This window comes from Cetorhinus maximus, chromosome 23 (genome assembly GCF_964194155.1).
Source record: "Cetorhinus maximus chromosome 23, sCetMax3.hap1.1, whole genome shotgun sequence".
In the NCBI taxonomy this organism is placed as follows: domain Eukaryota; kingdom Metazoa; phylum Chordata; class Chondrichthyes; order Lamniformes; family Cetorhinidae; genus Cetorhinus; species Cetorhinus maximus.
In genome coordinates this window covers 37,681,229-37,695,141 of record NC_135901.1, presented here as the reverse complement: position 1 = coordinate 37,695,141, position 13,913 = coordinate 37,681,229, and the positions used below count along the sequence as shown (strand labels likewise).

Genomic DNA, 13,913 nt, shown 5'->3' with positions numbered 1-13,913 from the left:
TTAAACCTAGGCTGCAGTGGTGAAAGCACCAAATGCTCAGAATTAAATACTCTAGCTTCCAGTGGAGCAGAGAGCAGTTTTCACTCAGAAACCAGCGGCTGTGATATTAGCAAAGCGGGGTGGAGAAATAATCAGTTTGAGTGGTGTTACTGCCGCAGGAATGGAGAGCTGGGGTTCACCCTTGAAAGTAGTTAAGTTTAAAAAGGGAATTTCACCAAGCATAGGTCGCGAACCCAACAGACCTGGACATTAAGAGTCTCAGATGCCGTCGACTGAACTAGCCAGGCATGTAAGAAGAGTGAAGTATTCCACACCCCAACATACATGGAGATCACTGTTGTTTTCGACCTTAAGCCTCAGCTTGTTCTAAATTTCAAAGTGTGGAAGGTAATCGACCTCCAAAAGCCCCATGATTGCAATGCATTTCCTCTCAATCATCAATAACATTATTCGCATCTTCCACTTCTTAGCTGCACCTCCTTCCAAACATTGCAAACTCCTCTTCCATCTTTCATCTTGATATTTTTCTCGGTTGCATTTTAATATGAAACTGCACAACTAATGTGAATCAAGTTTGTGATGGTGAAAATATGTTCAGCCTCTTGGGGAACTGAAGCACATTGACACACACAGAGATATACACCGAGAGTGACAGAGGCCGAAGGAGAGACAAACACACAGGGAACAAGGATGTCACCAACTTGGCCAATTATTGTTCCATTTCAGACTCCAAATTTAGTGAATGTTTGCAGATGAACGGAAATAAGAAACACGGAAATGGTTGAATGGTTTTTATTTAATTTAACTGGTAATTAATTCCGAAGGCAGTTTGCTGAAGTCAGGAGTTGATTCGGGCTGTGTCACAGGAAGAGAGGAATGACGATCAGGAGGAGGCCATTCAGCCCTTTGAACCTGCTCTGCCACTCAGTAAGATCATGGCCGATCTGATTGTGGTCTCAAGGCCACTTTGCTGTCCTCTTCTCAATATTTGGAAAATATTGTCAGTTGGCAGTTGGGAAAATGGACTGGGAACCAAAACAGAAAACCCAGTCCCCAGCTTTGCGAATCTTCAGAAACTCTTTGGGAACCAGAATCAGGGGAGAATGAAGGGTGAACTGTCGGACTGACCAGAGACATTCAAGGAACCTTTCCCTTCTTTAAGACGCTGGAACATTGACTCTGATGTCATCAGTGAAATTAACTGATCTGAGTCATTGAGAGGATTCTCGTTACGGAACATCAGGAATTCAAACTAATATTGACTTTGGGACAACCAGAATACTTGGTAACAGTCAAGACAGCGAAAGGCTCGAAGGAGTTGTAAGAGAGCTGGTTCCCGGTGACATGGATGTGTCTGCAGTGGGTGGGATCAGACTGTTTCCATGTATCCACAATGAATGTCCCAACCTTTATTTTGGAAGAGTAAAACTGAAAGAGACCAATGGTCATTCCGGCAGCAGCAATCTGAAGCTTTAACTCACTGATACCCTGGTTTAGGATGCCTTTCAGGTGAAGCTTGTGTGAGTCTCTGTGGCAGAATTGGTCAGCGTGTTTGGCTGTTAATCGAAAGGTTGGTGGTTTGAGACCACCCAGGGGCGAACCTTTCACTGTTTTCTCCCCATCTGCCTTCATTGTTACTCAGTTCCGGGCTGTCAGGCTACTTGAGCTGCCAAAAGAGATCCCACAAATGTTGCAAACTTTACCCTTACCCAGTGAGTTCCCACAACAATGTTTTTGTTATGAATGTTCATTTCAAACATAATAAAAAAACAATGAGCCACTATGTCATTACATCTAACTCATTAGAAACCTGTGAAGTTATTGGATTCAAACAAACCCATCAATTATTCTCTCTCCCTCAGCTCCACAGTGAGTGAGACAGGGAAAAGCAGAAAAGCAGCAATATTCTGGCCCCGCACTCTCCAATCACCCACTGCCAGCAGAAAGATTTTCTCACTTTGCTGAATGTTTATTTTGTGAAATGGTGAAGAGGAAATGTAATATGACTGTGAGATATTACATTCACTGAACATACAACTACAAACGTGAATGATGCAAAAAGTGCCAGCTCGCTGTCAAAAAAGATGCCTGCTATGCTTAATTTTAACAGGAAGAATGTGGAGAGACAATATAAATATAAATTGCAGTGGAGAAAAGGCAGGATTATCAAATTAGCTGAATTCCTTTGCCATCAGCCAGCATGGACACGATGGGCCGAATATCATCCTCCTCTGCTGCGGACATTTATGATTTTTTACCATCGACATTAACCTATGGACAGGACCAGTTGCCGTGGCCGATTGGTTTAGGTGATGGAGCCCAAATCCATTGGGGTTTCCCGCTTCTCATTAGTCCTGGTTTTAACTCTGTGTCTACAGCGTTAAATATCGGTTAAAATGAATAAAACTCATCCAAACACTCGGGAGTTTTCCTATTTCTGTTCATTCCCGAAAATATTCACGAAACCTGCAGTTGGAACTGGAATAAAACTTAGTGTTATGTTTGCTTTCTGGGTGTTTGTCTCTCCTTAAAAACAAACCATTGTACTCTGTCACTCTCAGTGTATATGTCTGTGTGTGTTCCCCTCTGTGTGTCAATGTGGTTCAGTTCCCCGAGGAGTGAACACATTTTTACCATCACAAACTTTATTCACATTAACTGTGCAGCTTCACGTTAAAATGTTGCAGAGAAAAAATATCAGGATGAACGATGCAGGAGAGAGTTTGGAATGTTTGGAAGGAGGTGCAGCTAAGAAGTGGAAGGTGTGAATGATGTTATTGATGAATGAGAGGAATGCTTTGCAACCTTGGGGCTTTTGTAGGTCGATTACCTTCTACGCTTTGAAATTCAGAACAAGCTGAGGCTCCAGGTGGAAAACAATGTTTGTCTCCATATGTGTTGGGATATGGGGGTTTTGTTCTCGCATTCCCAGTTAGCTCAGTCGATAGACCATGAAATGCTGAATTTCAGGGTCGTGAATTCGCGCCCCATGCTCAGTGCTGTAGTCATTTAAAATCTTGCTGCTTTCAAACAAAAAAAACCCCTTATTCCGTGGAACTTACAAGGCAGACATTCACCACTGACACACATCAAATTCAAAGCACTTTCATGTCGCATCTCTTTCTGCCTCTGTCCCCGCCTCGCCTCCAGCTCTCAGGCCAATTAGCTGCTTGATACAGACACTGTCAGTTCATGGGAATGTAAGACACAAGGCGATAGGTTTGCAGACAACAGGGTAAAGAGACACCAGGATCTCATCTTCCTGATTCTCCCAGGTACTGATTACAGGAAACTCTTTCGAGTTACCAACAGTCACAGATTGCAACTTCTTTCGAGTACAATCACAGTTCTTGGTTTTCCGGGAGTGGGACATGAACCCACAACCCTCTGATTCAAAGGCGAGGGTGCTATGAACTGAGCCACAGATTACAGGAATGTGCACAGTGCCGATTATCCACACTCACACTCTCCTTCCTGTCTTGTATACGTTGTCCAGCTTTGAAATTGTTCATATTTTCACAATGTGAAGAAAGCAGAGCTATCATAAGCTTATATTGTTCAGCAGGTGCACTGCAAGAATGTAGATAAAAGGCCCCACAAGCCTCCTTCGTCACTTAATAAGATTATGGCGGATCTCCAACCTCAACACCAATTTCCCACCCGATCCCGAGGACCCTTCATTCTCTGAGACAAAACTCACGAGAATTTTTGGATAAAAGCTAAATACTGCGAATTCTGGAAATATGAAATAGAAACAGAAAATGCTGGAAACACTCAACAAGTCTTGTAGCACCTGTGGAGAAAGAAACGGAGCTAACATCTCGAGTGCATACGACTTTTCTTCGGAGCAAATACAGATTTTTGTTTGTCTTTTCTTCCATTGACCCATAGTTCTGTAGACACCTGGTTGAAATCAGCAATAATGTAAATCACAGTCGGTAAGACTTGAACTTACCTGATTAAACCCCAATGAATTTTAAAACCATCTAATTAACCACACAGCCACGATGTTAAACAAGTACCTAATGCTGTCCATTCAATCATCAATAACTTCATTCACAGCTTCCGCTTCTCAGCTGCACCTCCTTCCAAACATTGTGATCCGTTTTCCTCAGAATTAATTCCTGGATTTAATGTCCTCATTTTGAAATCAGATTCACTTCAACATCCAACACAAATTGAATTGCAAACCTGACGGAAAAACAATGGAAAACAAGTCACTCGCTAACACAAATCCCATGGTGCTCATTTTCAGATTCACAACAGTCAGATTTTCAATAAAATGAAGGAATTTTACAGTAAAAAGATTGGGAGAGTTGGTGTGACTTTTATTTGTGACTCACTCACTCTGGTATTCTGTAAATGCTGCTCGGAGGTTTAGTGACCGGGATATAATCTACCTGTGTGTTCCTGAGCCTGTGCTTGGTGTATTGGGAGGTTTGGTCCGGGTTGGAGTATCTTGCATCCCAGGGATGGGCAGTGACCCGCTGATTGAAGCTGCAGTCGCCGCTTTCTGCTGGCAGCGGGTGATTGGAGAGTGCGGGGCCGGAATATTGCTGCTTTGCTGCTTTTCCCTGTCTCACTCACTGTGAAGCTGAGGAAGGGAGAATAATTTATGTGTTTGTTTGGATCTAATAATTTCATAGATTTCCAATGGGTTAGATATCGGTACATAGTAGGCCCAAATCATTTCTTATTATATTTGAAAGAAGAAAATAATTTTAGAAAACTGTTTGTGTGGGAACTCACAGGGTAATAGTAGATCTGGCACCGTTCTGGGGATATTATCTTGCAGCTCAAGTCCCCAATGACAACCCAGAACTGTGTGACAATGAATGCTGATGGTGAGAAAACAGTAAACACTTCACTCCAAGATGGTCACGAACCACCAACCATTCAATGAACAAGCAAACACGCCAACCAATTGCCTACAGAGAGTGATACAGACTTAATTTACAAGGTAGCCTTGCTAGCGTGTCAGTGAATCAAATCTTCAGATGTCAATCATTCTCTATCAGTTTTATTCTTCCAAAATAAAGGGTTACATTACATCTAGTGAAGAATATAAGCTTATGACAGCTCTGCTTTCTTCAAATTGAAATCCAATGTGAAAATATGAACAGTTTCAAGGCTGAACAATGGACACAAGACTGGAAGGAGAGTGTTACTGTGGATAATTGGCACTGTTGTCATAAAGCTATTAATGTCTATGATATTGTTGGAAAAAAAAATGCCAGGGGGTGAGGAAGGACTTATCTCCAGAGTAGAACCCAATAGGGACATGTTTATATTTGTACAAGCTCTCCCAAAGTTTGAAGAAAAAGATATTGAAGCATTCCTTATTTCATTTGAGAAGATAGCTAGACAAATGAAATGGCCACAGGAGTACTGGACATTATCGCTACAGCCTAAGTTGGTGGGTAGAGTGCATGAGGTATATGTTTTGGTGTCTGAAGGAGTATCAGTGAATTATGATATGGTCAAAAAGGCTATTTGAGCGCATTTGAGTTGGTTCCTGAAGCATATAGGCAGAAATTTAGTTATATGAGAAAATAGCCCAGGCAAACTGATATTGTGTTTGAGAGAGTAAAACAAAGTAATTTTGACCAGTGGATACAGGCATTAAAAATAGAGACAACATATGCAGCTCTTCCAGATGTGACTCTTTTGGAAGAATTTAATGATTCAATTTCTTTATTAGCGGGAACCCATGTGGAGGAACAAAGGGTTCAAAATGTAAGTCAAGCAGCAGAGATAGCTGATGATTATGAGTTAGTGCATAGAGCCAAACCTTTTTTTCTAAATCAGCTTCTACAGCCCTCTGTGGTAAAGAATTCCACAGATTAAAAATTTCCCATTCCTCTGGATTACCACTAATCTTTGCCACATTGTAATTTGTTTTCAATTTGGTACTACCCTTAACTTCCTTGGTTAACCATGGTTGGTTTAGTCCCTTCCTACAATCCTTCTTTCTCACTGGGATATATCTTAGCAGAGAGTCATGAACTATTTTCTTAAACGCCTGCCATTGTTCATGAACCGTCTTTTATGCTAAGCTCCTTTTCCAGTCCACTCCAGCCAAATGTGCCCTCATTCCTTTGTAACTACCCTTATTTAAATTTAGCATAGTTGTTTCCAACCCAAGTTTCTCACTCTCAAACTGAATGTCAAATTCTACCATGTTATGGTCACTGTTTCCTAGGGGATCTTTTACTCTGAGATCATTTATTAAGCCTGTCTCATTACACATTACCAGATCCAAAATAGCCAGACTGCTGGTTGGATCCAACGTATCATTCTAGAAAACTGCCCCGATTTCATGCTATAAATTCTTGCTCGTAGCTACCTCTGCCAATTTGATTGTCCCAATCTACATGAAGATTAAAGTCACCCATGATTAATATATTGCCTTTTTTTCATGCCCTCATTATCTCCTGATTTATTCTCTGTCCTACAGTGTAGCTACTGTTAGGGGGCCTATAAACTACTCCCATCAGTGTCTTCTTCCCCTTGTTATTTCTCACCTCCACCCATATGGATTCTGCATCTTCCAATCCAAGCTCATTCCTTGCTATTGTATTTATTCCACCTCATACTGACAAAGCTAACACACCATCCTTTCCTTCCTGCCTGTCCTTTTGAAAAGTCACATACCCATGAATATTTAGTTCCCAGCTTTTATCTCTTTGTAACCACATCTCCATAATTGTTACAAGATCATACCCATTAACCTCTATTTGTGCCGTTAATTCATTTATTTGGTTCCGAATACTATGTGCATTTAAGAGCCATTAATTTTGCATTTTTACCATTTTTCCCTCATGACTGTACTTGCTGCTGTTTTTTTCTGTTTGTACACTCTGTCCCTTCCTGTCAGACTCTGGTATCAATGCCTCAAAAGCTGCCCTGCAATGCTGCCATATCCTTTTGCTTTGTTAGCCTATGTACGCCCTCTCCAGAACCCTCCGCACTACCCCACCCCCCACCATCGAATTTAAAGCCCTCTCTACAGACCTAGTTATTAAATTCACCAGGACACTGGTCCCAGCATGGTTCAAGTGAGCCTGCCCCACCGGAAGAGCTCCCTTCTACCCCAGTTCTGGTGCCAGTGCCCCATGAACTGAAACCCATTCCTCCCACACCAATCTTTGAGCTATGCATTTAACCCCTTGCCTTTATTTACTCTTTGCCAGTTTGCCTGTGGCTCAGATAGTATTACCGAAATTATTACCTTGGAGGTTCTGCTTTTTAATTTAGCTCCTAACTGTTCAAATTCTTTCAGCAGAACCTCCTTTCTAGTCCTATCAATGTCGTTGGTACCAACGTGGATGACGACAACTGGATCCCTCCTCTCCCACTCCAAGTTCCTCTCCAACCATGAGATGTCCTTAACCCTGGCACCGGGCAGGCAACACAACCTTTGGCACTCCTGCTCACAGCTGCAGTGAACAGGATCTACCCCCCTAATTATACTGTCCCCTACCACCACTAACTTCCTATTTCACATTCCCCAATTGAATGTCTCCCTGTATCATGGTGCCAAGGTCAGTTCGCTTATCCTCCCTGCTCTCATACACACAGTTTGCAAGAAACTAGTAACTTGTTTCAAACTTGCAGGGACCGTAATCTTGTGTTGCAGTTTCACCAGGTTGACACCTCATTTTTAGACATGACTGGTGCTGCTCCTGGCATACTCTCCTGCACTCTTCGTTGAACCAGGGTTGATCCCCTGGCTCGGTGGCAAAGGCAGAGTGGAGGAATGCCGAGTGATGAGGTTACAGATTGCGGATGGGTACAATTCTGCTGCAGCTGATGGCCCACATCACCTCATCATTGCCCAGTCTTGAATTGCTACATGTGTTGGAAATCTATCCCATTTAGCACGGTGGTAGTGCCACACATGATGGAGGGTGTCCTCAATGTGAAGAGGGACAGTATCAGAACAGAGAGAGAACCGTTAACAATATTGGCTGACATGGTGAAGTTGGGCGATCAGTATTTTTTTTTTCTTTGGACAAGCTGAACACTGAGAGGATGTGAGGGGAAATGGGAGAGAAACTAGAGAAAAATGTGAGTTCCGGGCTCAGACAAGAGGAAATTATAGGGACAGATTGTCCCGGTGGGCTAATGGAAGGGAGGGAAGCAGCTGATCAAATTGTCTCAATCTTAGTGATAAAGAGGCTCCATGAGCTCCTCACACTTGTTGTTGGAGGTGAGGTTGGAGGAGACGGGGAGAGGGAGACCCCTTCAAAAGGAACTAACTTGTATTAGAGACATGAAAAAGACGACACACAGTCTTTCACATAAAGCTGATTTATTTGACTTTTATCCAGAAAATAAACCCCTCTAACTGACCTAGAGTTTACTGACATCAGCAGAAAGAGACCTCAATGAACATGGTTCAGTCCTGGATGTGATTAACAGCAAAACCCAATCACTGTAGTTACTTGTGAACTCGCTGATGTCTCAGCAGGTGGGATGACTGACCGAGTGAATCCCTTCCCACACTCGGAGCTGGTGAACGGTCTCTCCACAGTGTGAACTCGCTGGTGGTCAGTGAGATGAGATGACCACCTGAACCCAGTCCCACACTGAGAGCACCTGAACGGTCTCTCGTCAGTGTGAACACGTTGATGGAGCATCAGATTCCCGAACTTATATAGCACTTCCCACAGTCTGGGCATTTAAAAGGTCTCTTGTCTGTGTGAACTCGCTGGTGTATCAGCAGGGTGGATGAGGTAGTGAAACCCTTCCCACACTCAGAACAGATGAATGGCCTCTCCTCAGTGTGAAGTCGCCAGTGTCCAGTGAGATGAGATGATTGCCTGAACCCAGTCCCACAGTGAGAGCATCTGAACGGTCTCTCGTCAGTGTGAACACGTTGATGGTACATCAGGTTCCTGGAACTTTTAAAACACTTCCCGCAGTCTGGGCATTTGAAAGGCCTCTCGTCAATGTGAACTTGCTGGTGTCTCAGGAGGCTGGATGAATCAGTGAATCCCTTCCCTCACTCGGGGCAGGTGAACGGTCTCTCCCCACTGTGAACGTGCTGGTGTCTCAGCAGGAGGGATAACTGAGTGAATCCCTTCCCACACTCAGAGCAGGTGAACGGCCTCTCCCCACTGTGAACTCGCTGGTGGTCAGTGAGGTGAGATGACCACCTGAACCCAGTCCCATAATGAGAGCACCTGAACGGTCTCTCATCAGTGTGAACACGTTGATGGGATATCAGATTCCCTGAACGTTTATAACACTTCCCACAGTCTGGGCATTTAAAAGGTCTCTTGTCAGTGTGAACTCGCTGGTGTATCAGCAGATGGGATGAGGTAGTGAATCCCTTCCCACACTCGGAGCAGGTGAATGGTCTCTCCCCAGTGTGGCTACTTCGATGAGTTTCCAGTGCAGACAGGTAATTGAATCCTTTCCCACAATCCCTACGTTTCCACAGTTTCTCCACAGTGTGAACGGTGCTTTGTCCTTCCATGTTCAAAATCCAATGATATTCAGGATACTTTAAGCTGGGTGACTCCATCAGATCCTGACATGATGTTTGGTCTGAGTTTCCCGACTGCAAATCATCCGCTGCTCAAACCTTAACATTTCAGGCATTAGGCTTTGTCAGAGTTAACAACTGCCTTAAAAGATAGACAGAGGACTGTCACACACACACACATTAAATCTTTCTTTCATTCAGAAATATTAATTCACAGAATACTTAATACAGTTATTTTCAGACTGGAAACTTAAACCTGCCGTTTCACCTTCAGTCAGGAACAGATCACAGTTTTACACCAATGTCTGATTTGACAAAAGCAAAAAAACTGCGGATGCTGGAAATCCTAAACAAAAATGCCTGGAAAAACTCAGCAGGTCTGACAGCATCTGCAGAGAGGAATACAGTTAACATTTCGAGTCCGAATGACTCTTCATCAAAATTAAGGAAATATAGAATGAGGTGAAATATATGCTGGTTTCAGGGGGTGGCAGGGGGGGAAACAGGTGGGACTCCGTTCTCTCAGGTCCAACCCTGACATTGTCACCAAACCTGCTGACAAGGGTGGTGCTGTTGTTGTCTGGTGCACTGATCTCTACCTTGCAGAGGCTGAGCGTCAACTCGCAGACACTTCCTCCTATCTCCCCCTGGACCGTGAACCCACCACTGAACATCAAGCCATTGTTTCTAGGACTGTCACTGACCTCATCTCCTTTGGAGATCTTCCTTCCACAGCTTCCAACCTCTTGGTCTCCCAACCTTGGACGGCCCGCTTTTACCTCCTACCCAAAACCCACAAACAGGAGTGTCCCAGCAGACTGATCGTGTCAGCCTGTTCCTGCCCCACGGAACTCATTTTTTGCTATCTTGACTCCATTCTCTCTCCCCTTGTCCAGACTTTTCCCACCTACATCCGCGATCCCTCTGACACCCTACATAATATCAACAATTTCCAGTTCCCTGGCCCTAACCGCCTCCTCTTCACCATGGGCGTCCAATCCCTCTACATCTCCATCCCCCTCCAGGATGGTCTGAGGGCTCTCCGCTTCTTTCTCGAACAGAGGCCCGAACAATCCCCATCCACCACTACTCTCCTCCGTCTGGCTGAACTCGTTCTCTCACTGAACAATTTCTCCTTAAACTCCTCTCAATTCCTCCAAATAAAGGGTGTGGCTATGGGTACCCGCATAGGCCCCAGTTATGCCTGTCTCTTTATGGGGTATGTGGAACATTTCTTGTTCCAGTCCTACTCAGGCCCCCTCCCACAACTCTTTCTCCAGTACATCGATGAGTGCTTCGGTGCTGCTTCATGCTCTCATCTGGACCTGGAAAAATTGATTAATTTTGCTGCCAATTTCCACCCCTCCATCATTTTCACATTGTTCATCTCTGACACTTCCTTGATCTCTCTCTCAATTTCTGGTGATAGACTGTCCACCAATATTCATTACAAGCCTACCGACTCCCACAGCTACCTTGACTACAGCTCCTCACACCCCACTTCCTGTAAGGACTCCATCCCATTCTCTCAGTTCCTTCGCCTCTGTCGCATCTGTTATATGATGCCACTTTCAAAAACAGTTCCTCTGACATGTCTTCCTTCTTCCTTAACCGAGGTTTTGAACCAACGGTGGTTGACAGGGCCCTCAACTGTATCCGGCCCATCTCCTGCGCATCCGCCCTCACACCTTCGTCTCCCTCCCAGAACCATGATAGTGTCCCCCTTGTCCTCACTTATCACCCCACCAGCCTCCGCATTCAAAGGATCATCCTCCACCATTTCCACCAACTCCAGCATGATGCCACCACCAAACACAACTTCCCTTCACCCCCAGGGCGGCATTCCGCAGGGATTGTTCCCTCCGGGACACCCTGGTCCACTCCTCCATCACCCCTTACAACTCAACCCCCTCCCACAGCACCTTCCCATGCAACCGCAGAAGGTGCAACACTTGCCCCTTTATTTCCCCCCTCCTCCCCGTCCAAGGGCCTAAACATTCCTTTCAAGTGAAGCTGCATTTCACTTGCACTTCCCTCAATTTAGTTTACTGCATTTGCTGCTCCCAATGCGGTTTCCTCTACATTGGAGAGACCAAACGCAGACTGGGTGACCGCTTTGCGGAACACCTATTGTCTGTCTGCAAGCATGACCCAGACCTCCCTGTCGCTTGCCATTTCAACACACCACCCTGCTCTCATGCCCACATGTCCGTCCTTGGCCTGCTGCAATGTTGCAGTGAAGCTCAACGCAAACTGGAGGAACAGCACCTCATCTTCCAACTAGGCACTTTACAGCCTTCCGGACTGAATATTGAGTTCAACAACTTTAGATCATGAACTCTCTCCTCCATCCCCAACCCCTTTCCGATCCCCGCTTTTCCAATAATTTATATAGGTTTTTGTTTTCCCACCTATTTCCATTATTTTTAAATATATTTCCACCCATTGTTTTATCTCTACCTTTTAGCCTATTTCGATCCCTTCCTCCCACCCCACCCCCACTAGGGCTATCTGTACCTTGCTCGTCCTGCTTTCTACCCTTAATGTCATCATTAGCACATTTCTTAGCTAATATCACCACCATCAACACCTCTTTGTCCTTTTGTCTATGTCATCTTTTGGTTATCTCCACCTATCACTGGCTCTTTACCCAGCTCTACCTTTGGTCCCCCCCCCACTGACCCCCCAAACCAGCTTATATTTCACCTCTTTTCCATTTTTCCTTAGTTCTGATGAAGAGTCATTCGGACTCGAAACGTTAACTGTTTCCTCTCCGCAGATGCTGTCAGACCTGCTGAGCTTTTCCAGGTACTTTTGTTTCTGATTTGACAACACTTTTCCAGCATTCACCGTTGTTCTTCTTGACTCAAAACACAGCTGTAAAGGAATCTTCTGTTTCATGTCTAGGAGATCTGAACCCTGGAACAGAGCGGCCAGGACAGATTTTATCCGCATCTCAGGGATTAACTCACACAGAGATTTTCCTGCCAGTGAAGAGAGACAAGAATGACCAAAGTGTTGTATGTCCCTCTCAATGTGACCCTGATCCAAATAGGTGAAGGTAGGTAAGTGTGTAAATGGAATGTGAAATGGGCCGTTCCTACTACCCAAGGGACACTGATTTGTGTTCCAAACCTCATTTGTTTTTTAATAAGCTTCTGATAAAATGCTGAGGGAAAGAAGTCTCAGGACTTGTTAAATAACCTGATGGAGTTTTTTGACAAGTTTAACAGGGAAGGGGGTTGAGGCCATTGCAGTTTGTGCTGTGTTTGCAGACATTGGATCAAGTACCATTTATTAAGTCTGTTCGTGAACTTGACGCCCATCTGATCAAAACATCAGCAGTAGCATGGATACAAAGATATGTAAGTGATAGCAATCAGAGAGTGAGGGTGAATGGCATTTCCTTTGGAAAGAAGTGAGATTTACAGTGCAGTTCCCAGGGTTCAGCACCAGGATCTCTGCTGTTTTTTGATAAAAATGACTGACTTATGTTACAAATGTGCATAAGCTTATTTTTGGTTTGGAAATTGTAATTTTTAAATGGAGGATAAATGAAAGAGCACCTGGCCTGAAGGGAAGGTAGACAGTTCTGGGGTAATTTCAGATCAAAGTGAGGTCCCATATTATGTCCGTGAAGCCATAATAGGAGGTGTTAAAAGTTAAACAATGGAGGTCTCGGTAACTGTCTCTTGAGGAGACGGACTGTCTGTGAGGGTTTATATTATTAATAATTTCCCCCAGATCAGAGAAAGTTGAAGGCCACTGGTAACCAAGAGATGGTTTCAAAGTATCCATATACTTATCGGATCAAAGAAATGGTTTAAATTTAAAGATAAATAATTTCCATTTATTTCTAAAGACAGGCCATGTGTATCAAGTGATAATGGAAATGGATTGAGAGGGGAAAGTTCACCATATTTCTGCAGTAAATGTCAGTCTGGGGGCTCAGTCTGTGTCCTCAGCAGCTTGTAGAAGCAGAGAGAGAATCTACCAGCAGCCTGAATAAGGAGCAGAGCACCATCAGGAACCAGGGGTGTTTCTGATTTGAAGACAATATGCAAGGATGTGAGTGAGGCCCATGCTCAGGCTGAACAAATCCAAATTCAGTTCTATGATGACAGGATTCTCCTCCAGAAGGAATGAGGTCAGTTATGGTCTGAGAATTGAGTGACTTGTTTCAGATTTCCAGCATCTGCAGTATTTTGTTTTTAAACTTGCAGACAGTGTATTACAGGTGAAAACAATTGACTGTGGAATGAAATGTTTTCTAATGGTGACCTGTCTGCTGTGAGTTTCTAACTTAGTTCCAACTTCTCTTTCCCATGAGGAAAGACTGGAGAAACTGGGGGTCTTTTCATTAGAACTAAGCAGGATGAGAGGAGATGTGAGCAAGGAGTTCAAAACTGGATCAAGGACA

General features: G+C 44.1%; 2 protein-coding genes across 2 annotated transcripts in view; one reads left to right on the top strand and one right to left on the bottom strand.

Moving 5' to 3' along the window:
• LOC144697489 (uncharacterized) overlaps positions 1-13,913 on the top strand; it is a 61,234-nt gene that overhangs the window by 17,241 nt on the left and 30,080 nt on the right. The window lies entirely within an intron of this gene.
• LOC144697536 (uncharacterized) lies at positions 9,008-9,589 on the bottom strand. Its single transcript, XM_078569576.1, has one exon. The coding sequence runs from the start codon at positions 9,530-9,532 to the stop codon at positions 9,008-9,010; it is 525 nt and encodes a 174-aa protein (XP_078425702.1). The 5' UTR covers positions 9,533-9,589.

Coding starts and splice junctions, on each gene's coding strand:
- LOC144697536 (XM_078569576.1), bottom strand. CDS start 9,532: ATGGAGTCACCCAGCTTAAAGTATCCTGAATATCATTGGATTTTGAAC.